General features: G+C 30.7%; 1 protein-coding gene across 1 annotated transcript in view; it reads left to right on the top strand.

Moving 5' to 3' along the window:
- LOC106068571 (intersectin-1-like) overlaps positions 1–24585 on the top strand; it is a 48606-nt gene extending 24021 nt beyond the window's left edge. Inside the window, exons 29-47 of the mRNA XM_056033864.1 lie at positions 638–665; positions 902–1023; positions 1115–1231; positions 2512–2578; positions 3151–3333; positions 10953–11068; positions 11185–11291; positions 13053–13128; positions 13273–13380; positions 14157–14255; positions 14490–14657; positions 14910–14981; positions 15202–15339; positions 15488–15603; positions 15898–15980; positions 17060–17137; positions 17649–17720; positions 19497–19670; positions 20962–24585. Coding sequence (XP_055889839.1) covers positions 638–665; positions 902–1023; positions 1115–1231; positions 2512–2578; positions 3151–3333; positions 10953–11068; positions 11185–11291; positions 13053–13128; positions 13273–13380; positions 14157–14255; positions 14490–14657; positions 14910–14981; positions 15202–15339; positions 15488–15603; positions 15898–15980; positions 17060–17137; positions 17649–17720; positions 19497–19670; positions 20962–21110 — 2073 coding nt within the window. The 3' untranslated portion in view covers positions 21111–24585. The remainder of the gene's footprint in view (positions 1–637; positions 666–901; positions 1024–1114; positions 1232–2511; positions 2579–3150; positions 3334–10952; positions 11069–11184; positions 11292–13052; positions 13129–13272; positions 13381–14156; positions 14256–14489; positions 14658–14909; positions 14982–15201; positions 15340–15487; positions 15604–15897; positions 15981–17059; positions 17138–17648; positions 17721–19496; positions 19671–20961) is intronic.
- The last annotated feature ends 798 nt before the right edge of the window (positions 24586–25383 follow it).

Genomic DNA, 25383 nt, shown 5'->3' with positions numbered 1-25383 from the left:
TTTTTGTAACACTTGCAATTACATCACTTGAGTTCCTCTTGTATACCACTGTAGCAGCCAACACTTTATCCTGGCTTCTTGTGTACTTTCCTTGCATATCAGATTACTTGTACAAGAGGAGCACAAGTTATGACCACTACCATTTTTACTTGCATCTCTCTTACCCCCTGCTTTCAGTTGATTTGGAAATAATGTTTTTAAAGTTTTTGCTTGTTTTAAATTCTTTTTATGCATTCATTTTTTTGAAATAATCAATTAACTAAAACTAGTCACAAGCAGTAAACTAATATGAAGTATTAAGTTTGCAGATATTTTTCAGTTCATGTTTGGTAATCTAATAACTAATTTTTAACTGAATTCCATTTAAATTTTTCTTTCAACTCCTTGGCCTGATACTTCTTTATTTGACCAAAAGAAATATAAATCCTTCATTGATTTTCCCCTCACCTTCCCTGGATGTATTTTAAATGTACATTAGTTAAGCGTCTAACAAAAAATGCATTGAATGCAATAATACATTTTGATAGGAAGTCTGTACTCTGTAAAATATATTCTATATATATATTTTTTTAAATGTTTCAAATAGACTCTTCTACTATGCTTATTTCTTATTTTACCAAATGCTCTTTGTTTTCAGCCTGAACAAAAGAGTGTCAAAAAGCCAGGTATTTATTTAAATCTTTGTTTTATTTTTTTTTTACATTTAAAAACAAACAAACTAAAAGCACTTTCCTCTACACAAGATAATAGCAATTAACATATCAGATATGAAAATTATATAGGTACGAGGACTCTGAAAATATAAAACACTATTTTAAATAAAAAAAATAATAGACATTTATTTCGATGTATTTTGTATTTATCTTAGTATTGCTGAAATCAATTCACTTTTTTTTTTCAGAAATTGCTAGAGTTATTGCACCTTATGTTGCTACAGGAACAGGCCAGCTAAGTTTAGAAACTGGAAATTTGATACATGTTCGCCAGAAAAGTCCCCGTGGTTGGTGGGAAGGAGAATTACAGGTAAAGAGGGTAGTATTTAAAAATTAACCATAAAATTATATTTTCAATAAATAAATAAAGCGACCAATTATTTTATTTTGCATTACTCTAGGTAAGGGGACAGAAAAAGAAGATTGGATGGTTTCCAGCTAATTATGTTCAGCTTTTGGGAGCTTCTAGTGCCAGATCTACTCCTGAACCAAGTGCTGCTGGAGCAACAGCATTGACGGTAATTTTGACACATACAAATAAACCTCTCAGTATTAAAAACAACTACTTATTAAGAATTAAGAAGTATTTTCATTAAATCTACCGTAAATCTAGACTCCAGATCTAAGTCACTAAAATTCGCGGACTTCACACGGCTGTTTACAAATTATCTTCACTAGATTATAGTGGTTAAGTGATAATTTAGAATCTATCGTATTTCTAGAGTAATCTAGACATTAGATGTATCTAGATCCTTAAATTGACTAAAATTCACTGTGTTTTCAGGCTAGGTGCGAATTATCTTCACTATATCTAACTTAGATCTAAAATCTAACTCTAGATACTGTTACTAGCTAGATGATTTACGGACTTTCCACGCGAAGTCACTCTTACTGTTACAAGAAGATTTAAGGTGAGGAAGGGCCCAAGGGGTGTAGCCTACACATCAGGATGGTAATTGCTCTAATTATAGACAATAGTCACTACACACTAAATCTAGCGCGTCTTCAGTCGTATCAATGAAAAGAAACAACCATTTCTGCACTGCCTTCAGAAAAGTAATGCCAGGTGAAATGCTTGCTTGAGCCAAGGCCATCTTCAATCACGAGGTCAGGCTTCACAAGAGGGTGAAAGAGGACCAATAGCTATTTATGGTATTCACCTTTTAATTTTCGTACAGTTACAAAAGCCTCATAAGAACCAATGCAGCATCCAAAATCTCAGTGTATTATTTCTGTATCTGTATTATTTTTAATGAATGTGAACGAAAATCAATAATAAACAAATGACTACTTTAGTGGAAATGTTAAAAAAATCATATTAGAAAAGTGCTACTAAAGCTGAACAATGAAAAATATTTAGATCAAATAAATAGAAATATGCATCCATATAAAATTAATTACAATATATTTAGATATGAAATAAATTACAATATTAAATATTATTATCAAAAGTTATAGTCATCTACCAAAAAAACCTAGTCTATGCTGTAAATACAAATACTTTAAAAAAAAAATTACCATTGTAAAATTTCAGCACCAATGAATACATTACTTTTCAAAATATTTCGCACAAGTAACAATTTGTTTTGCTAAAATCCTGTATAGTTAATATTTTTATGCTCAGTACACTTAAGTCCAATCTCTTTTGTGTTGGTATGGGATATCTGGGGGAATGTTTCCGTGATGCTTTTAGGTGCTCAACAAATACAAATCAACTATTTAGTCCTAGCCAAGTGATGCCAGTCAGTCACTTCTTTCCCTACCTAGCCTAAAATGTATTGTTGTTTTCATATTTCAGGTTAGTTCATATGGCAGCCGCTCTGCTACGCCTCAAGGGAACCTAGAAAGTACAACAAACAGTCAGTGTATGTTCTTTGTATTATTTCTAATTTTAAAACATTACAAAAATAAAAATATCTTACTTGTAGAATAGAATCTTCTTAGCAAACAAAAAAGATTTTTAAACTCTTTGTCTAATATTGTTTTTTTTGTAGCTACCAAGTTTGTGAATAAGAATGGTGGTTCATTAATTATCATTATTCTTTATTTGTTTGTTGATAGCCCACTCCCTTGCTGAAAAGTATATAAACATAATCAAATATTCTTAGTATTTTCAAAAGTAATGAATTGCATTATAAATAAATGATGTTTTGTGTATGATAATGGCTTCGAAATAATGTTTTATCTAGAACAAAAAGTTCAAGTATAGACAAACCTAGATAAACTTCAACTAGTAGATTTATGAATATATATATATATGTTATGAAACATTTAATTCTGTTTTATTTACTTTTATTCCTAGAGCATAACAAAAAAAATGTAGATTTAATAATTTTTTTTTACTTAAAACACAAAATAAAGGATTTTCTAGTTCATTCTATTAAGCATATTTTTATCCTCTCTTGTTTGTTAAGACATTTTTTTATTAAACTTCCAGTGGAAACAGTAGTAGCACTGTATGCCTATGCTGCACAAAATGAGGATGAGCTGACCTTCCAAAAAGATGCTGTCATTACAGTTTTAAATAGAGAGAACCCTGACTGGTGGACTGGTCAATATGAGGGCAAGACTGGAGTGTTTCCATCCAACTATGTCACCCCTAATCCACAATCTCAGTCATGTAAGTAGTACTCTTTTCTATTACTGTTAACTCACTTCTTGTTTTAAATAGTAACATATCTATTAATACATTAGTTCTATTAACAGGTGTATAATGTTTTACTTTCTTTCGTAATTTTTTTTTTTTTTTGCACATATATGCTTTGCTTAACTGCTTTAGTAATTTTTTTTGGGTTCAGAAAATTAAAAAAAAAAAATCATCTCAGTTTTTCAAAGACAATTTTTTTTTCTTTTGAAGGGTACTGGTATAAAGTGGTCTAAATGTTTGTGGAAGAAATTATCATAACATAAATTAAAAAATAATTGCTTATTGAGAGTCTATTTAGTTCCAAATTATAAATTCTATTGTTTTTCAGTTTTGTAAATTTTTATACATTTTCTTTAGAGTTAACATTAACAAATCCTTTTTTATTTCTTAAATTCAACACGTTTGAGTATTGAAAAGTCTATTTTGTTTTATTGGTTTATGTGGGTTAATTATTTCTGTACTCATATATATACTTTAAAGTAGCCTGTCAGTTTTGTTTTAGGTTGCTGTGGGGGAAAGTGCGGTGTTTATGCTGTAAGCTTGCTGTAACAACACATCTCCCTTTGTCTTTCTACAGGACAGCAAGTTTGCAGCTGAGCACCGCACTGCACCATCCTACACCAATATTGAACTTACTCCATCTAGAACATGAGATTGCAGAGTTGGACAAAATAGTTGTAGCCATTGTGAACTGAAATAGCTAGATCTAGTCTATTAGAATTAATGTTTTTTAAATATATGTGGTAGCCTTTGGGCTTTGTATACAAAATCAAATTTCCTTTTTTTTTTAGAAGAAACATTTGAATGTTTATCAAGTTTATAAGGTTGGTAGATTTAGATCTAGATCCAGCACTAGGTCCAGACATCTAGATCTAGTAGATTTATTCTAGTCTCTATCTTTTGACTAGTGACTAAATCTAGCTCTAGAGTAATATAGACTATTATAGACTTAGAATATAAATCTAGATTTAGACCATGAGCATAAAGTTTCTTAGATTGAGATTCTCCACTTAGAACCAAAATGAAACAGATTGAGGTATAACAAGCCAATTGAATTTTTCTATTAAAAAAATTGCTGTGTTGGAAAACAAAATGATAATTAGAATTTAAAATAATGATTTTTATGACATGATGTGACATTCTGCCATTTAGATTTAGTAGCTATCTTAATCTAACCTTCTAAACAATACTTGCTTCAAAAAGTTTTAATTTTGTTGGGTATGGGTATAAATAACCTTTGTTAAAAATGCACTGACCATAATGCTCATTTTCAAAAGTTACTTAAATTATTGATTCTAGATCTAGCATATTATTTGTATTCTATTTGTGGCTATCAACCTTTGTCAACATTACAACATGCAGATCATGTGACTTTGTCATAGAGCCCATTAGAATGTTTAATATGAATTTATTAGTTCAGTAAAGTAATTATTTTTATTCTTATTTAATTAATTCAATAAATAGCAAATTATTACTAAATTATGTTCTTTTGTGCCATAACTAATGATACTAATCCACCATATTTTAACATAAAAATAATGTAATCTTTAATAGCTAAAGATAAAGGTCTAATGAAACAGTATCATAATATGTTTTGTGATATTGAAATTTTTAACCTGTCTTTTTTTCTATTTAATTTTGCTATATTAAATAATATTTGGTAATATCAAATTTATAACTTCTGCATAAATAAAAAAATTTGACATTTATTTTTATCACTTTATGTTCCAAATTTTTTTTTCTTTGCCCCTATGCTTTCATTTATTTTTCATGGTCTTTCAGAATCTGTTTTGTATAATGCATTTAAACCTTTTAAACTAAGATTCTGGTAAAGTTCTGTTTGGTTGATTGAAAGTAACTGTCAGTTCTTTGTAAATATCAAACTGAAAGGTCGTTTAGTAGAGAGTGAAAATATTTTAAAATTGCCAATGCAAATTATTTAAAATTTTCTGTTTCTTAATTTGTTTTGTTTCGTTTACTGCGTCCCACTTACCTTCCATTGTTGAATAACATATACATATTATTAGCATATTTATAATTTTAGGGTATACATTATAACAGGCATGTCAAACACAGTGTTTGGGGGCTGCATGTGGCCCGCTTGGCCACCTCCAAAATTATCATAATAATGTTAAACTATTACGCTGGAAAATAGAGATGGCAAACTACTTGAATTGAAAAATAATATTTGTTAAACTGAACAAGTTGCAGTGAAAGCCAGCTACATTTTGTCAAACTTATTGCAAGCCAAAGCAAATCATTTAGTGAAAGGGATTTTATGAAGAAGTGTGCCTAAGTAATTTGTGCAGAAAAGGTGAAAGCATTCAAAATAATAACGTTAACTAGGAACACAGTGGCAGATAGAATAAATGACATGTCAATCAGCTTGCGTGAACAATTAAAGAACAAAATAGTTGATTTTGAATTCTTTTCGTTGGCTCTTGATGAGTCAATTGATGGAACGGGTGTAGCACAATTGGCTATATTCATAAGGGCCTGTGACAGGAATTTTGAGATACATGAGGAACTACTTGAGCTCTGCTGTATGCCTAACACCACAACAAGCGAGGATGTTTTTTGAGAAATAACAGGAGGTGATATTGCAGTACAATTTTCCTTTGGTAAAGCTAGCTAGTCTAACAACGGATGGCGCACCACCATTATGAAATGGTTTTGATGCAAAGCTGCTTGCAAAAGTAAGAGAGACTTATGCACAAGGCAATTACAATTCCAACATATCATAAGACCAGTTTCAGTCACTATCAATTTTAATTGTGCCCGTGGATCGCCAATTTTCAATGTTTCTAGATAACATTGGACACGAAGTCTGCTGGCTGTCCTGTTATAAGGTATTGAAGAGATTTTTTGCACTGCGTGAGGAAATTGTATTGTTTCTGAAAGGTGAGCATGTTGAACATTTCCAAACTGACCAATGAGTTCAGGATTTGGCATTTGCAGTTGATCTCACTGGTCACCTTCAAGACTTGAATTTGAAACTTCAAAGTAAAGACAAAATTGTCACAACTGCGTGTGATCATGTGAAGTGCTTTCAAGCAAAATTACAACTGTGGATAAACCAAATATGTAGAGAAAATCTTGGTCACTTCTCAACGTGTCAGGAACTAAAAAGATTAAATGGCTACAACATTTGGTAAATATATCTTACACCTGGAATCGTTAGTAGATGCTTTCAATGACCGTTTTGGTGACTTTGTTTCATACGAGCACGAATTTTCGTCGTTTTTATCTCTACTTTCATTCGCTTCTGAAAATGCTGCTGGTAATGTGCAACTAGAGCTGATAGAATAGCAGTCAGATTCTTTGTTGAAAGCGAAAAGTCTAGAAGTGGCTGCGCCAAAATTTTACAGTTATTTACCTGAACGGTACGTTGAATTGCGGAAATTTGCAGCCAGAATTCTAGCTATGTTTGCAAGCACTGATCTCTGTGCGCAGTTCTTTTCTATAATGAAAGCTACAAAACACCTCATCGTTCAAGATTATCTGATCAAAATTTGCCATCAGTGATGATAGTGTCAGTGGCAAACAAACTTCCACCTGACATTAATAAACTTGTATCCCAGAAAAGATGTCAAGCATCAGGACAAAGAAAAAAATGCTTAATCATAGTAATTTTTAATTACCAAATCATACTACAAATTTAGCTTACTAAGGGACATGTATGCCATTAATTATTGTATTCTAATGTATTGTTTCTAATTTACATAAAATAGTCATAGTAAGTTTTTTATGTGGCCCATACACCTTAAAGTGTTTGACATGCCTGCATTATAATATTATGCCTAATTCTATTTGTTAAAAAAAATTGATCCCTTTTATCCCAGATAAGACGATGCTACAGCAGTCTTGAAATACATTATAGCTCATAATAACCATTTCCTTTTTCTGTGATGCATAAAATATAAATATAAAAAATTAAAAAAAAACTAAATGCACCTCCAGGATAAAAGAAAATACTAAAATAAATAAAGATGGATTTTTGTTTAGTAATTTTCAATATTATAAATATTGTCCATTAGTGTTAAAATAGATTTGATGTCTTTGTCTCCATACATAGAACTAAGTATATTTTAGATCAGCTGAGTTACAATGCTATTTGCCACACAGTGCAACCTTGTATGACACATTTTTTTTTATGTAATTGTGTTATTTATAATTTGTATGCTATTGTGTTTACTATTTATAAAATATATACTCATAAAAGCCAGTCTAATCTACCCAATTTACTTGGATTAGGATTTAATAATAAAAAGAAGTACTTTCAGATCCAGCACTTTATCTTTGCATTTTTTTAATAGCAAAGTTTTAAGGCAATCTACTTAACCTTTACCTCATGGCATTGTTTTACAAGTTAATCTTGTATGCATTAATCGTAATTTATTCAGTATGTTGTTTACCTTCAACTAAAAGTTTTTTTTGACCACATAGAAAAAGGAAGAACTGTTGCATTAGTATTAGTACTGCAGCATTTATAACAATATCCTTGACTAATCTAGACTTGAATCATTTGAGGGAGTGACATTTGATAAACTCTTTAAGAAATAAATATTAGTGAGGTTACATGATAGAACAAGTTATTTGATGAAATCTTTATCACAAGCTTTCAGCATTTTTTTTTTCAGCTGACCAGAAATCATGTTGTATGAACTGGAACCTATTCTATAGAGTACAATTTCAGTACTTTGATCCTCTGTATTTTTTTCTCTGTTCGGATACATTTAAGTTGGGCAATATACCTTATATGTGTATAGTCTAAACCTTAACCATTTTTCTACAAGTACTGATGCATTAATATTGTTTTATTGATCTATCAGGTGAAGTCTCAAACTATAGATCCTATAATTTTTCTAAACTTTAACTTTTTTTAAAATTCTGCATAATATAATCTATTATGAAAAGCATAAAAAAGCATATAAAAAATTTCTCTGAATCAAGAAATGCTCAAAAAATATATATAATTTTGTCAAAAATGCATTAACAGAATTGAATTTTTTTCCATTTGTATTTGCAGTTATTAGGTTGGATTATTCTAGGTTTTAAATATATTTATACATTACATTATGAAACTATGTCACTAAATTCAGAGGATGGTGAAAATTCCCCAATTACTGACAGTGGTATTTTAATCAAATTTTTAAACATATCAATTATTGTATGTGTTAATGTAAAAGTGTTAACACCTGTCATTGGCAGCACTGCATTGCATGAGAATTGGGGCATTAGAGAATGATTGTAACTTATAAAAAAGAACTGCTTCAATGCTTCAGTATAAGAAAATGCATTAGCCATACATCTAGCAAACCATGCGGGACCAAACTACTTTGTTCCAGTAGGGTTTTCCAAATATATGTCCAATGTATTTTTCTATACAGTTGTTGACCCCTGCAGCAGTAAATCTTTTTTTTTTTCAATACTTCAATGCAACTTATTAGAAGACGATAAAAACATTGTGTGAATTAAATTGAAGAAAAAGCACAAATAAAACATTTTGAAACTAACACCAGGTTATTTGAATATTGGAGATAATCAGATTTTCCTCATAAATAGGTCTGTAACACGTTCTTTTCTATAGCCGCCAAACTCTGAGATGTTAAATGATACTAGTGTTAAATCAAAATGTATTGATATTTAACCATAGCCACCAGTATTGATTGGAAAGGAACTTTTTAAAACCAAAATTAACTTTCTACAATTTAAACCTTTATGTTAGTATTCAATGTAAAATGGTTTATTCTATTCATGTCTACTTTAGTAGTTTCTTCTGTAAATGTATGCACACATTATTTGATTTTGAAAATATGTTAGCCTAGTACACCTTTCTAAATGTGTTGTCCACATGTTAATAGGCTAATTATATCAGTTATTGAGCCATTCATTAACAGTAGATCAGTGTGTTAATAGCAGATTGATATTGTTTGCTAATGTACTGAGTTTAATAATCATACCAGAATATTAGAAATCATACTGGACACAACAGTGTAGCAATAGTTTATTTTTAAGTTTTGTTATTTATAAATAAAGAGCCATAATCGTGATTAGCTTTTGTGTATTATTTCCATTGCAATTGTCCATTGTTTTGTTGTTTGTTCATGGGTTGGTTTGAAATGGTTATAACATACAGTGGCTGGCACTTGTTGAGGTGGTGGTGTTTTTTATATGGGGAACATCTTGTCAATTAAATTATGATTTCACAATGCATTTGAGTTGTAATTACCCCTTCACAAATGAGAAGTAGTGTGATAGCCTAAAAAGTTCTACTCATGTAAATGTTCTATGTAATGAATGCCCTGCCCTATGAAATTGAAAGGAATATGACAAAACTGAATGATTAATACTACTTACTATGATATGATGTCTTACATTAAACTATAGTGGGAAATACCCTGCTTAATTTAGTGACAGTGTGCTTTATGTTATGTTTTTATAAACAAAAATTTAACAGTGAACTAATTGGAAATCTGTATGCTTGAAAACAAATGGCATGATAAAAGAGATAGCAAATAAAGAATATCTGAAGGCCATAAGGCATTGTTCCCAACCACTTGATTGCTAAGACGAGTCAATACTCAAAGAAAAGTGTATTTTATACAAAACAATTCAGTTAGTGCTATTGTATACCTCTGAAACCTGAACACTTAACTAAAACAACAGAAACCTTTTTAAATACCATGGGAGAAAGAAAATCTCAACACCATGACAGAATGAAAATGGATGGACAATATAAATAGTAATAGTAGAACCCTGTCTCTGCTGGTTTCAAACCCTGTCTGCTGGTTTCAAACCCTGTCTCTGCTGGTTTCAAACCCTGTCTGCTGGTTTCAAACCCTGTCTCTGCTGGTTTTAAACCCTGTGTCTGCTGGTTTCAAACCCTGTCTCTGCTGGTTTCAAACCCTGTCTGCTGGTTTCAAACCCTGTCTCTGCTGGTTTTAAACCCTGTGTCTGCTGGTTTCAAACCCTGTCTCTGCTGGTTTCAAAACCTGTCTGCTGGTTTCAAACCCTGTCTCTGCTGGTTTTAAACCCTGTCTCTGCTGGTTTCAAACCCTGTCTCTGCTGGTTTTAAACCCTGTCTCTGCTGGTTTCAAACCCTGTCTCTGCTGGTTTCAAAACCTGTCTGCTGGTTTCAAACCCTGTCTCTGCTGGTTTCAAAACCTGTCTGCTGGTTTCAAACCCTGTCTCTGCTGGTTTCAAACCCTGTCTGCTGGTTCGATCATCTAGAAAATATTAAACAGAAGGCTGAAGGTAATGATTAACCAGAGAGTAGAATAATATTCAGACAAAACTAAATGATGGGGAGATGGCTCTGATTTCTAACAAGGAAGTGAAAAATGTTAGATCTAATGAGTGGAGACTAAAGTTGACCTAAACTCTCAAGTGGTTGTAGTCTCATGGATGGATGGATATTCACATTCTAGTTTAGTCATAACAAATATCCATAACCTTTTTATAGTTGTACATGTTGTTGGTAGTCACTCTTTAGTCTGTACACATTTTGTCTAATAAGGAATTCAACATGAAGAGAAATCTTAAGATCCAACTGTTAGTCTGTAAATGGTTCTCTATTTCTCCATTTCTAGGGATGAATGATACACAGGGTGCTCTAACAAAGGATGAACGAAAGCGTCAACAAGCTATACAAGAACTGATAAACACTGAAGAATCATATAATGCTGATATGCAGATAGCTTTAGAGGTAAAAGACATTTTTGCTAATTTAAAGAATCCTAAAATTTGTTTTATTTATGACTTTTTATTTGAAAACATTTAACTATATTTTTTAAACATGAATTGAATGTTTTTATTCCCAAGGTTTTTAAAAAACCCATGATCAGTAACAACATTGCCCCAAAAGAGAAAGTTAATCAAATATTCATTAACTGGGAAGAATTAATTGTATGTAATAAGAAACTATTACAGTAAGTAATTTTCATTTCTTTTTTTGTGAGGTTTTTTTTTTAGACATTTCTCAAAGAATCTAATCATAATTGTTTTTGTGCAGTTGAAACAATAAAAATCTCATCAAGCTGATTACAAGTATCCAAACCTGAAAAAAATGCTTAAAATCTAATTTCAATTTGCCATTTCATTATTTGGAAAATCTTTCCATTAAAATGGTGATGTTCTTTTCTTATTGCTGTTGTCTTTTTTGTTTTGGATGGAAGACATTCTCTTACTTTATGATGATTGAAGTTCTTTCATGTACCTTACATATTTTCAAAACAGAGTTTATCCTAAATCATGTTCTTTGATCTAATTTTGATGTTGGATGGTTCAGGCGAGTAGATATCTGAGATAAACTATGCAATGGTTTTCAGTGGTTTCCAGATCAGGGATCTCTTCAGTTATTTGTTTTATAGGTTGTTGTTTTTTTTACATCGTTTTTGTTGATCTGACTAAAGCCTTTGACATGATCAGTAGAAGAGGCCTTTTCAAACTCCTAAGGAAAATAGGTTGTATTCCCAAACTACTGAAGTTCATTGAGTGCTTTCGTAAGGAGACTAAATGTACCGCCTAATTTAATGGAGCCCAATCAGCACCTTTTCAGTTTAGCAGTGGTGTCAAACAGGTATTTGTGCTCGCACCTACTCTGTGTGGGACAATATCTTGCTGACTAAAAAATACTAAAGCCTTAGTCTTCTGGACCTATGTGATGAACACTTTGCTATACGGAAGTGAAACATGGTCAACCTACTCATGGCTGGAAAAAAAGCTGAATGTCTTTCACCTCCGATGCCTAAGGCGGATCATTGAAATAAGGTGGCAAGATAAAGTAATACTACGAAGAGCAGGGTGCCAGGACATCCGCTGTGCTATCAGCAGCGGACGCCTTGGCTGGCTCGGCCACGTTCATATAGTGCCAGTAGGTTGACTTCCACAAGATATTCTGTATGGTGATCTAACAGAAGGTCTTCAAAATCAACACTATCAGCTGGGAAAAAGTGGCACTGGATAAATCCACAAGGAGAGTGACGGAAGGGTTCTAGATTACAGATGCCATACAGAACAGTAGTAGAAAGAAGGGTGAAAATGCAACAGTGCCTGATGATTACATATGCCAAACCTGTGACCTCAACTGTGTAACAAGGATTGGCCTCTTATAGTCACCCAAGAAGTTGCTATGGGGAAGAGACTACTTCTAAAGATGTAAAGTGCCACAGAGAGTTTCTTTTAGGCCAGTGTCTTGTTGAGGCCTCTCAATATAGTATGCATCTGTGAAAGACATGGTTGGCATTCTCTAGTGATGCTTCAGAAGTTCTGAAAAATATGTTGGTCATGTCCAGACGGCGTGTAATAGGCATTGTTTTTATTGTAATTTTTATGAGAGCAGGTCTATTTCTCATTTATCCTTTTTTTTTCTGGTTAGAGAGGAATTTTCTATTGTTTTTTCATGCTTACATTTTTGGCAAATATTTTGGTTTTTTTATTGTATGCTCAGATCCATTGAAGAACAGTTTCCTTGCTGTTGTTGTTGAAATAAGTTTCTTATAGTCTTATACTCTGGCAGCTTAATTCTGAGAAAATGAGACATAAGGGGCTAATAATAATGTCTCAAAATTATTGTAGTGCTGTTTTTTATTTTATTTATTAATATATATTCACTATTATATACTGGTACTTGTATTGTCTAAAAAACTATATTCTCTATTATTATACTGCTTTGTATATTTTCTCCTCAGAGCACTTCGTGTTAGAAAGAAAATGTGTGGTAAGAATGGAGTTATAGTCAGTATTGGGGATATTCTTTGTGAAAGTGTAAGATTTCCTTGTTCTTTTTCTCTTCTACTTTATATCTAAAAAGCCTCAAAAAAATATTTTCTACTTTTGAAAATGTAAAATCTCATAATTTAACCTGTTAAAAGATATGCATTATAAAATGATTTTATCATCTTTTTACAGCTGCCCCACATGAATCCTTACATGCGTTTTTGTAGTTGTCAATTGTCTGCTGCTGCTGCTTTACAGAAAATTTCAGAATCTAGTCCAACTTTTGTACAATTTCATAAGGTAAATATTTAAAGAAGATCATTTTTACTTATTGGTATTTAGTCTAGATATCTTATAAATTACGGACCAGTGGCAGATTGGCTGTCAAAATGGCCCTATCAGTACCATATGAGGTTAAAATAGATATTTAAATCAATTTTGCATGTGACAATGCTATCTGAAACCAGATCTTTTATTTTTTATAAGAATTACCATTAAAGACCTCATCCCCATATTAGGTTTGCATTAATTGCGCTTGCAAAGAAAATATTTTAAAAATTACATTTTTACCAACTAGATCTTTTAAAAACATTTAAAAAAATAATGTTCTTTTGATGTAATCTTAGCAGATCATTTAGCTTCAGTCCATATAATCATTCTTCCCCAGACTATAACCCTATGTGAAGGTTGTTGGAGCACCACTCCTAAGTCTTTCACAACCTTATGTTATCTACATTGGTCGTCTGCTGCTATCATTGTATTTGCCCAAATGCCAATTTAGCCGTGGTCCATACAGCCATTCCACTCTTGTCTGTAGCCCTGTATGAAGGTTGTTGGAGCACCATTCTTAAGTCTTTCACTACTATATCTCATCTAAATTGGTCATCTGCTGTTCTCAGCATATCAATTTAAAAAAAGAGTGAAACACATAAACCTTATCAAATTATTCAAAGGCTCTTCAACTGAATATTTAATGCAGTCATCTTAAAAATGCAATTTTGAAAGAGATCATACAATATAACCTTATTAAGTTATTTGTTTTTTTTTTTGCATTATTTTATTTTGTGTTTTAACAGTTGTGTATGCAGAATCCTAAAGTCAAAGGTATTCACTTAAGTGGTTACTTGTTAAAACCTATGCAGAGAATTACTCGATATCCTTTACTTATAGAGAAAGTAAGTAAATTTTTAACTCTTTTTTTTTTTAGCTAGTTATATTTTGAGTTATAAATAAAAAAATTTAAACTACTATCTTTTAATATAAATTGCAAACATCCTAACAAACGGTTTTTCAAAACTAGAACCTTATATGATTGTTAATATTTAGTTGTAATATTGATTCTTATAAATGTTTTAGAGGTTTCCTTTAATTTAAAAGAATTAATTTTTATTATTGTATTCTTAATTCAGATTTTAAGTTGCACTCCACCTGATCATGCAGATCGAACTAATTTAGAAGAAGCTCTTACCATGGCTCAAGAACTTTGTAGTCAAGCCAACCAGTGTGTGAAGGAAAAACAAAATTCTGATAGTTTAGAATGGATTCAGTCCCATGTACATTGTGATGGTTTAGCTGAGGTAAGACTCTTTTGTCATACAGTGAATTCATTGTAATGCTTTCTTCTATGGTGAATTATTTGCAACCTCTTGGGTGAGCCAACTGCAACCTTTTGTCATAAAGTGAGTATATTGTTATATATAGTGTTATAAAAACCATAAGTTGCGATCCTAATTAAAAGATGTATAATGAATTAGTTGTTATCATTAGAACTTATTGGAAATCTTCTAGTGATAAGTAGCTTTACAAATTTTATCTGTTTTTATTTTCAGAATATAGTTTTTAATTCCTTGACTAATTGCATGGGACCAAGGCGACTTCTTTTTCATGGAATATTATACAAGGTAGTGAATTAGTTATACATGTTACTATTTAGAATTGAGATAGACTAGTAGTGAATTAGTTATACATGTTACTATTTAGAATTGAGATAGACTAGTAGTGAATTAGTTATACATGTTACTATTTAGAATTGAGATAGACTAGTAGTGAATTAGTTATACATGTTAGCCAGTGTCAAAACATTCAGGCTCGACAAATTATTATTTTTTTTCCAAATTTCAGGCTAAAAGCAATAAAGAATTAGTTGGTTTCTTATTCAACGACTTTTTGATGTTGGCTCAAACCTCTCGTCCTTTAGGATCAAGTTTTAGTACAATACACTTGTTTGATACGAATACGCAGTTTAAAATGTATCGTCTTGTAAGTTCAATTACTTGTGATAAACTGACATTCAGAAGAAGAAAATGGCTTTGAAGTTCAGAAATTTTTTTATACATTTATTTCCTAAAGCTAAGAAACGTCTTTATAAATTTGTCCTATTATATGATATTTATGTTATATTCAATAGCCAGTGTTTCTAAATGAAATTAATGTAACAAAACCTGGAGATGATAGTGAACCTTGTCTGTTTCGTATTACTAGTGATAGGCTGATTAGTCTCAAGGCTGTCTCTGCTGTTGAGAGGTAAGCTACATGGAAATTTTATAAAGTGTCAATATTAAATATTTCATTCTACGTTTTAAAAAACTGTCTTAAGCCTGAATACTTGACATTTGCAAGCTGGGTGTCATTTACCCAGATATAATTATTTTTGGAAACTTGAATTCTCTAATTTTGTTGAAGATATTAGACTTACAGAATCAGTCCCCTGTCTCCATTTAAATTAACACAAAAAAAAAGCCATCTAACAGTGTAAAATGTTATGAAACCATGGACATTTGTGTCAGATAAATAGAAAAAGTGTCTTTATAAAAACAGAGATACATGGGTCAGAGAAATAGAGAATGCATCTAAACAGTATAAAGATAAAGCCAAGAGAAAACTTGAGAGAGCTCATTCAGGTAAGAATAAATCTGTTCATTGAACTGTCAAATATTGGGTCATTGCTCAAACTATAAAAAATATTTTTGTAGTCCAAGCGTATATATTACAAAACTTTCAGATATATATACTCAGTATTCTACAAGTTGACATCTTCTTTCTGTATCTGTGACTATTCATGGATTCTATGATTTTTCGGGGGGGCATAGATTTAAGCCCTAAGCCAATTTTTTTTTTTTTAAATCTTAAGTTATCTTTTTAAATTATAAATTTATAGTGGAATAACCTAAAATGACTTCATTGAGCTACCACTCAAAGTTGAAATGAGCTTTGTCATGATGGCAAAATGAGGGATATACTCAAAGCTTGACCGTAATCAGAGGATCAATCCTAGCTTTGTACATGATTAAGATCATTTTATAGAAAGTGTAGATCATGTGTAAGACCTTAGGTCCAGACTTAGAAATCAGTGCCAAGAAAGAGCAAAATATTCATCGATACAAGTTGCTGCAGGAAGCATTATGGCCAAAACCACAGAAAATAATCCAATAAAGCTTGGTATTGTTAAAAAAGCTAAACCTTTCTCAGATTGTGCATCATTGTCATTTGTAATAGGAACATCAGCTTCACAATAAAAATAAATAATTTTGCTTTTCTCTAATGGCTTGTGTACTCTTGTATGGTTGGTTGCAAAAGAATATATGGTTGGCCAAGAATAAGGTAAGACAGAGTTGTCAGAAGCTGGTTTGACAATGTCAGTGTAATAGTTTGTCTCTAGGTACACTGATACATTTTAGTGGCACTGTTGATACTTCTGTTTGAAACGAGTTGGGAATTTAGCCTCTACTGTAACAATTCCAATCATGAGTTAGTGAATCTATCTGGTCTTAATCTCAGTAATTTTCTCTTGCTTTAGAAAACATTGTCTTGTTTTTCTGAGACACAAGTTTCTTTAACATGACATTTATACTTTTTTTTATAAAATAAGGATTTGGGTAGTATTTTTTAATTGGGATAAAAAAAATGGGCTGGGGAATTTGTTATAGCTAAAACAAAATATGCCACAATGTTCTTAAGTTGTATTAATACTATCTTGTAGTATTGCGTGCAAAACCAATTGGCAGAGTTCTTGTGGTTGTGGAAGAAGGGTTGGGTTTAAGGCCAGCACTTGATGGTGGTAGGTGCAGATTCTTAAGGTTTTTTTTTTTACTGATGCACGTTGCCGGCTGTTGTCTTGCCAATGTTGCACTTACAACGCTTTGATTTGGTTGACTACTATTTAGATGGTTTCTATTTTAATCCTGTTTGGTGTTTTTGTTTTTCATTGTTTCACTCAATAGTTTTGCCTGCATGAAATACAGTTTTGTATGGAAAAATGTTGACTTTATGTAGATCTAAATGGTATTTTTTTTTTAATTTTAAAGAAAAAATAAAATCAGTGTCATTATCATTTGGACAAAATTTTCTGATGAGTATGAAATATTTTTTTTTATTTATTATTTGTAAATATTTTTAAATATATCAAAAAGGCAATGGATTTCTTGCATATTTTTGTTTTTGAGAATATTAGTTATCACCCAGTTTTTTGTTGCTGTTGATTTTTTTTATAAATAACTTTGAGCATGATTTAGTTTAATTTTTGTTTCTTTTCATTGCATGTGGTTTGTCTTGCTGCTTTTTTTTATTAGTGAAGAATCCTAATGGTCGAATACTTGTAGTGATTCAAGAGGCTTGTCATCTGAAAGCCTCAGATGCCAATGGTAAGTTATGTTGTTTGCTTTTCAATTTGGAGTGTATTGCTGTCTGCAATGAAGCTTAAAAAAAAATATCCATTAAACCTTCATGTATATTTTGTTTTCTGTATGCACAAACTCTTCAGTTTTCAAAGAAATCTCGCTTTGATTTAAGGAAGTTGTTTTATGTACAGATAAAAATTATATTTCTGATATAAATAGCTGCCAATTTTTAAAATGCATGAAACATTAATCATTTAAAAATGTTGCATGTTAGCAAATTTATAAATATGATTGAAAAATAGAGTTAAATGTTACTGGTTATTGGGCCTTGTTTGGGTTGTATTTCCAGACAGCTAGTCCAATTAACCTTTGTATTATTTTATTAATACAGAACTTTAATCAAATCTGAACAAACTTCTTTTTAAACAAACAATGACAATATATACAGCTTTCAATTCCAATGTATGTAGAAACACACACACATAATAGTTAGATGCTGAGCAATTTAAAGAAAATGTAATTCAATTCAAAACTACAATAAAAAGGTTTCTCTCAGTCTCTTTCTTCAACATTTTGAGCCCTTCACCCCTATTTATAAACTTGTCTGCCTTAGTTTAGTAACATGGTTACAGCAGAATTCATCAACAAATACAAACATGTTCACAGACTCCATAACAATGTGCCATCTAAAGAAATATGCTCTAAGTCATTTAAAACTAATAATCTGCCAGGGTTGTCTTGTAAGCTTGTTTCTAAGTCACTACTGTCCATCCCGGACTAAAATATACTTGACCACTCGGTCCAAAGAATAACACTTGACTTCTAACTTGACTTCACTTGTCTGCTTGACTTGACTGACTGACCTCTAAGTCTAACTTTATTCATTCTACTTCCTGTTTTCTACATCAGGAATTCCATGTCTTTTAAACTATTAACATGACGTGAACTTTAGATCATGCAATGTCAACTAAGACTGTGACACCATCATAGTGAAAGAGGCTCAACAAAACAAAAGGCTATATTGTAACCAAAGTGCATTCTCATATTCAGCACACAAAAGAATTGGTGCTAGAAAATTATAAAGTATGCACCAACATAAACATTGAAGCATAACAATTGTTGCAACTTGTCACTCCTACTCCATTCAATGCTTTCTACCCTCTTTTCCCATTAAAAAAATAAAGCAACAAGTCTGAAATTAGTATGAATTTTGAAATGTCTTGATGATATTGCAAACCCTCAACTCAGTTATAGAAAAAAAAGAATGTATTTTTAATTGTAGATCCTTCTCTATCCCAAAATTTCTAATAAATACATTTTAGTTTACTTTTGTCTTTAATTGAAATTGCAATATTACTAAGGAAAAAAATAATTTTTCACAAATAAATTTAAACAATAATTAAATAATTATAAGTAATGCTGGAAAAAAAAGATAATTTTCATATTATTCATTTGCAGTTAATTTAGCATTTACAGCCCATTCAATTAGATAGTTTTAAAATTAAGCCTATTTTCTGTCATTCATTATATCATATAAATCATAAATAATTATTATATACATATACATTGATGTATTGTTTATCTTTATTGTGTCTTTTTTCTTCTTCTATGTTTTATATTCCTTCAAGGATGTTTCATTCGTAGTGACACTGTTTGCAAATACAAATAATAATTTTTGCATACTATTTTAGTACAAAGATATATTTTGACTGCTTGATATGAATTTATATGCTAGTATTTAAAAACAATTTTAAAACTGTGAAGACAATGTTCAGACCATGCAATTTTAATACCTACCAGGTCAAAGTGACCCCTATTGTGAAGTAAGTATGGGTTCTCAAGAACACAGAACAAAAGTTATTCCTGGAACACTTAACCCAAGGTGGAATGCATCAATGCAGTTTATGATTAGAGATGTGGATCGAGATACACTTTGCTTCACTGTTTATGACAGAGATCTATATTCACCAAATGGTAAATACATTTCCAGCTAAACTTAATAACATAATCACAATCTGGACAAACACCCACTGTTATTTATATTAACTTAAATCAAAATTCAATAAGCATTAAAGAAAGGGCCAGTGACTGCTGTTTTTTTTTTCAAAACTTGTCACATACCTTTGCTTGTTTTCTCAAAAAAATAAAACATGACAGTGATGATACAGTAGGATAAGTACAGCAGCAAGAAAGCAGGTCTGCAAAATAATTTTCCTTTGGATTGGGTGAGAGGTGGGGTAATGCACTCTTAATTGTCTTTAGGCCAGCACAATACACTATCTACACAAATTGTAATAGATGCAAAATTGTTATTATGAGAATAAAGATTGCATCATTATTTGTTGTTCAGTGTTATGCAATAAAAAAAAAAATTTAAAAATTTACGTTCAATCCTTTATAATATGATGTTGTTTCTCATTCATTGTGTTTATCACATTATCAACTTCCTCTCAGATGTGTGGCTGAGTGGCATAAACTGCTTGGCTCAAGTTTGAATCCCAATTCAAAATGAGTTTTTTGTAATGAGGGACTAAAGGCAGCACTGGAACCTTCTCCCAGATACCCCCTTTCCCACTGGTCAACAAAAGAAATAGGACCATGGTGCACTGAGAGTGCATGAAAGATATGCTATAGAAAAGTAATTTAAAAATAAAATAGAGAGTAGAATAAATGAGAATCGGATGGAATTGAATCCCAATTACAAGAAAAAGGAAGCCTATTATAAGCTATCTCGACATGAACAATGAATAATTTTTTGACAACATATGCTCCTATAGAAGAAAAACTAAACAGAGAACTGCCTGATCTGGAAACCACTGCGCAGTTCATCTCAGATATAGGATTACTAATCTGAACCGTCTGACATTAAAAAAATCCACCCCCTCCCAGTCTTAGGATAATTACAAACAAGCAACTTGTTATCTAATACTTAAGTCATTGACATATTTGAGATTTATTTATTTATTTATTTATTTATTTTGTGCAATGGAGGGTTTTTGGTATTCTTTAAGTTCTGAAATTTGAAATCCCAGTCTATTTTTATTTAGATTTGAACCTAAGACCCCTGGGTTTGGAAGCCAACCACTCAGCCACCACATTCTTATCTTATATATTACAGACTTTAGTTCCAAAAAGAAGATAATAATATCCAACGCATTTCATGTGTCTTCTTGATATTTGTTTTAATAAAAGAAAAACAAATATGATTGAAATTACTGTTGAAATGACACTAAATAATATTAAATTGGATTGTTTTGTATTCTAGACTTCCTGGGCCGCACTGAAGTGCGAATTAAAGATGTCTTAACAGAAAGTGGTGAGAGGCGAGGGCCGATAACTAAAAGACTTATTCTCCATGAGGTTGAAACTGGTGAAATTATTGTTAAGTTAGACTTACTATTATTTGAATCCTGAGATTTAACTCTTTTTAAATATTATTTTTTAAAACATTCCAAGAACAAAATTATCCAATGGTTTTGTTTGTTGAGAAATACATTTCAAAAGTGTAGTTTTAGCTCTTCTACAAAGAAGCATAAATAATATATGCTTTGAATAAATAAGGATTTTTGTTTTAACCTGTGCCTGTTAGGTATAGAAAATAAAATCACTAGTTTTTAAAGATAGTATTTCAAGAATTCATCTATATTTTTATTTTTCTTATAACAAATATTCACAGTTTTTTCAATTCCTATTGTGTTTGATTCTATTGTAAATTATCTCTGATATTGCTATCAATTTATAATTCAGTTTTTAGATATTTGTTTATAACATATAACAGTATTGTTAAACTTTGAAGCTGTTGGCAGAAGACACTGTTCCTGTATCTGAGTGGGGATGAACTTGTTATGTAATAGTCTCTACTAAACAAAAAAATAAGTAAGCACACTGATTAATTAAATTCAATGAAATTTTTAAAAGACTTCTGTGAATGGAATTTTATGGACAGGACATGTTTATGCTAATTAACCTGTTACAGTTGCAGACAGTGAACTATATAATTGAAAGATTGTCTTGTTTTTTTTTTATTTTCTTTCGCAATCAGAAGAATTAACAGAATTAACCCACATATTATCTTTTTTTTCATTTTATTTCATATATTTCATTTCATTATGTAAGATTATCTTTTCAAGTAAGAAAACTCTAAGAATAAAATTACAATATTAGTCATGAAGTACTATTTGCAAAGAACATATTGTTTATAGGAATAAAGGTTTGATTAAATAGATGAAGTCATTTTCAATATAAAATTTATTATATCATTCTATGTATACAAACTTGACATTTCATTTCAATGATGAGTCATAAATGCTAGGTATGTGTTGAGTATCATCTTATTAATGGCAATACCTTTTGCTTCAACACCTTGTTGTGTTCATGTGATTATCATCAATATTATTATAGGACTCAACTGCATCATTTTTTTTTTCATTTCAAAACTGACAAACATATGTAGTATTTTTTTTTGTCTTTCATTTTTGTTTATAACACCACAATTGTAAATAGTACATGTACAGTGCATAGTTTAGATAACTATTAAAAATGTGAAATATTTTCATGAGCTGGTTAGATGTCATAAAGATGACATCTAAATACCTGTTAATTCAATAGGGTAATACAAATTGAATTTGCAATCATGCTAAAAGTGTTTTTTTTAGAATGTTTGAATTTACATATTTCTTTTTACCATGACAAAGTTTTTTTTTAATGCGTAATTAATTTTAAAAATCATGTTTCATGTAGAAGTCTATGCATCATACATTATTTTTACTTACATTTTATACATCAACAGAATATGAATCCTTTTATAGAAGGAAAATAGAGGGGAATGAGGGTTAACATGTGCTTACTAGATCTGAGAAACAATCATGTGCATCTATTTTTACATCATTTTATGTAGTCCTTACATACAGTCTCTGTAATAAAAATATATTTCTTTCTACATGCCGTACTTATTTTATTTTTTTTGGGCCACAACCAGATCTGACTTGTGCTGTTGTCACATTCCAATTTAATATTCTCCTTTTTCTATACCTTAAGAAAAAAGGGAGGGGGGAAGCATTTTGACATTATGCAGACATTTTTTTTCTATGTTCTAAAAGACTTGAATTTATAATTTTTCATTTGTATAATGAAATTTTTATTGATATGATTTTTTTTCAGCCTACTAAATTTGTTAAGACTTCACTGGTTTCTAATTTTGAAAGATTATCTCACTATTTGCCATTAAGGATTGTTTCACACACTTTAGATTTTATTTTGAAAAGCTAAGTAGCTTTTAGAAAACTAATCAGTCTTTTTTTTGGGTTATTGCTTAAATTATGTTTTAAAACAATTAAAATGATAAAAATGAAAGTACATCAAGTGTATTATTTAGCTCTGCTAAAATCAACATAGTTTCCAACATAGTATTTGTATACTATACAGAAATTATATTTCATATTTTTTAGATATTTTGTATCAACATTCTAGGATTTCATTAAATAAATGTTTATTATCAAAATATCAAGATTCTATTTCTTTCTATTCTCTTTTTTATTTGTTTTTGTTTTAATCTTATCTTTGTTTTGTAATGATGGTTTTGAAAATGTGATTAGGCTAACTTTTGTTAAAAATACATTTACAAAGTTGCAACTTTTTTTTCTACTTCAGTTCAAGAAAAAAAAATGTTGTTGCTAGAGATGACATCAGTTTTTATTGGGGGAATTTAAGGTTCACACTTTTTCCTTGTTTTGTTTTTCAAAAAAATATTATCTTTGCTATTTAATGTGTTTAAATGTCATTATCTGTAGTTCACATCAGGAGAATTTTATAACCTAGTCCTTAATTGATGTATGTTTTCAGCCTAAATTCTTATGTTGTGTTTGCTTTAGTTGGTTTATATCTCTGTGCAGTATCTGATCAGGGTTACAGTAAGCACCTATAGCTAAATATTTCACCAATTAATATTTAGAACATTCACAGACACTAGCTTGTAGTTTGCCCAATTATGTTACTCACTGCTAAAAAAAAAAAAGGGGTATTTAAAAAAAAATTAGGTTATGATAAGTTATAATAGCATTAAATTTAAGTGGACAATGTGAATAGGACATAGGAATTTCATGATTATTGTTTTCTATTGCTCTTCCCTTTTGTTTCTCTCAAACAAAAGTTTATGATCTACATAACAATTCATCAGGGTCACAGTTTTAAGAAGATAGTAAAAATACTGTTTATTTTCTGTACTAATAAAATGTGAACACTTGTTTTGTTACAATAGTTCTTTAATATAAAACCTGGTGTAGTCAGGGTTTTCCTCTTACCATTATTTTAAATCAATCTTTGTACAAATTTAGCATTGAACCTTTTATCTCATTTATATTTTATGTCATATTTTCCCAAGTAATAATCTTGTCCAGAATTTCTTTGAAGCCTACAGCTTGATTTGCCCTAGTAACAATAATAAAATTTATTTTTTTAGTGAAACATTATGGATGTAAACATTCAAAAGGGTGTTTATATCAATTGATGTTTTTAAAGAACGAAAATGAAGGTCTTATTATTATTATTATTATTGAAGGTTATGCTTCAACATTTCTATATTAACTATATATATATATTTTATTGTTATTTAAGCTGTGATAACTCCGAGGTTTTAGCAGTTTACTTTGCTAGGTAGGCATACATATTGAAGTTCTTGTTACTAGTTGTTACAATGTATTTGAATTGTTGAACTTGTTCAATTGTTATTATTTCACTGTTTTTGTATTTGTTTTTTTTTTTATCAAACTTTGCTTATTTCTTTAGTGATTGAAATCCTGTATTATGAATGTAATTGTACATGTTACTAAGCTTCAAAAGGACAAAAGAATTGTGCTTAATTGGAAACAATAAAATCCCTATAATGACTAAATTTTAATTTTTAATTTTTTTTTTTTATAGACCAACTGACTTGAAGACTTCAACAAACATTTATCTTGATACCAGTTTGGTCTATTAGTTTCAATTTTAATTACGTTTTAGCAGCTGTCCCAGTGATCTGGGATTGTTTTTCAAGTGTTCAGCAAATTGATATTGAATAGTCATTCTCAATCCTTTTATTTTGGCTCTGCACAACACTTGGGACCAGACTTGGTCATATATCATGCTCAGACATAGAAGCTATACTTATCATAAGACTTGGGTAAGCAAAGACCACATGTCATAATCATATGATGAAAAGGTTAACCTAGAATCATTTCAAAGATCAGATCAGACTCAGCTTACATAGAGAACACATGGTGGGCGCTTAGCTAAAGAAAAAATGGGAGAGCCCATGGCAAGACTGCAGCATAAATCTTTGAGGCCCAAACAAAAGTTGTAGTCAAAGATAAAGGTACTTATGATGATAACAAAGTAGGGTTTCTATTATTAAAATTATATAGAAGTCTGGGATTTTGAACTTCTACGTTTTTAGGGCACCCCTGAGTCCACCCAACTCTAATGGGTACCTGACTTAAGTTAGGGAAAGTAAAGAGAGAAAAATCATTTTAAATAGAATTAAAGGGGGGGGGGCTGGAAAGAAAAGGTCATTGTAAAAATAAATGTCAAACATTGTCAATATAATAGCGAACTAAATCAACCTTTTGACTAATGCAGCTCTTGTATTAAAAGCTTCATCAGTAATAATTAGTAAATACACCCACTCTATGCATTATAATAGGCTTGTTTT

This window comes from Biomphalaria glabrata, chromosome 1, assembly GCF_947242115.1.
Source record: "Biomphalaria glabrata chromosome 1, xgBioGlab47.1, whole genome shotgun sequence".
Classification (NCBI taxonomy): domain Eukaryota; kingdom Metazoa; phylum Mollusca; class Gastropoda; family Planorbidae; genus Biomphalaria; species Biomphalaria glabrata.
The sequence above is the reverse complement of the archived record's forward strand: the minus strand, read 5'-3'. Positions and strand labels throughout refer to the sequence as shown.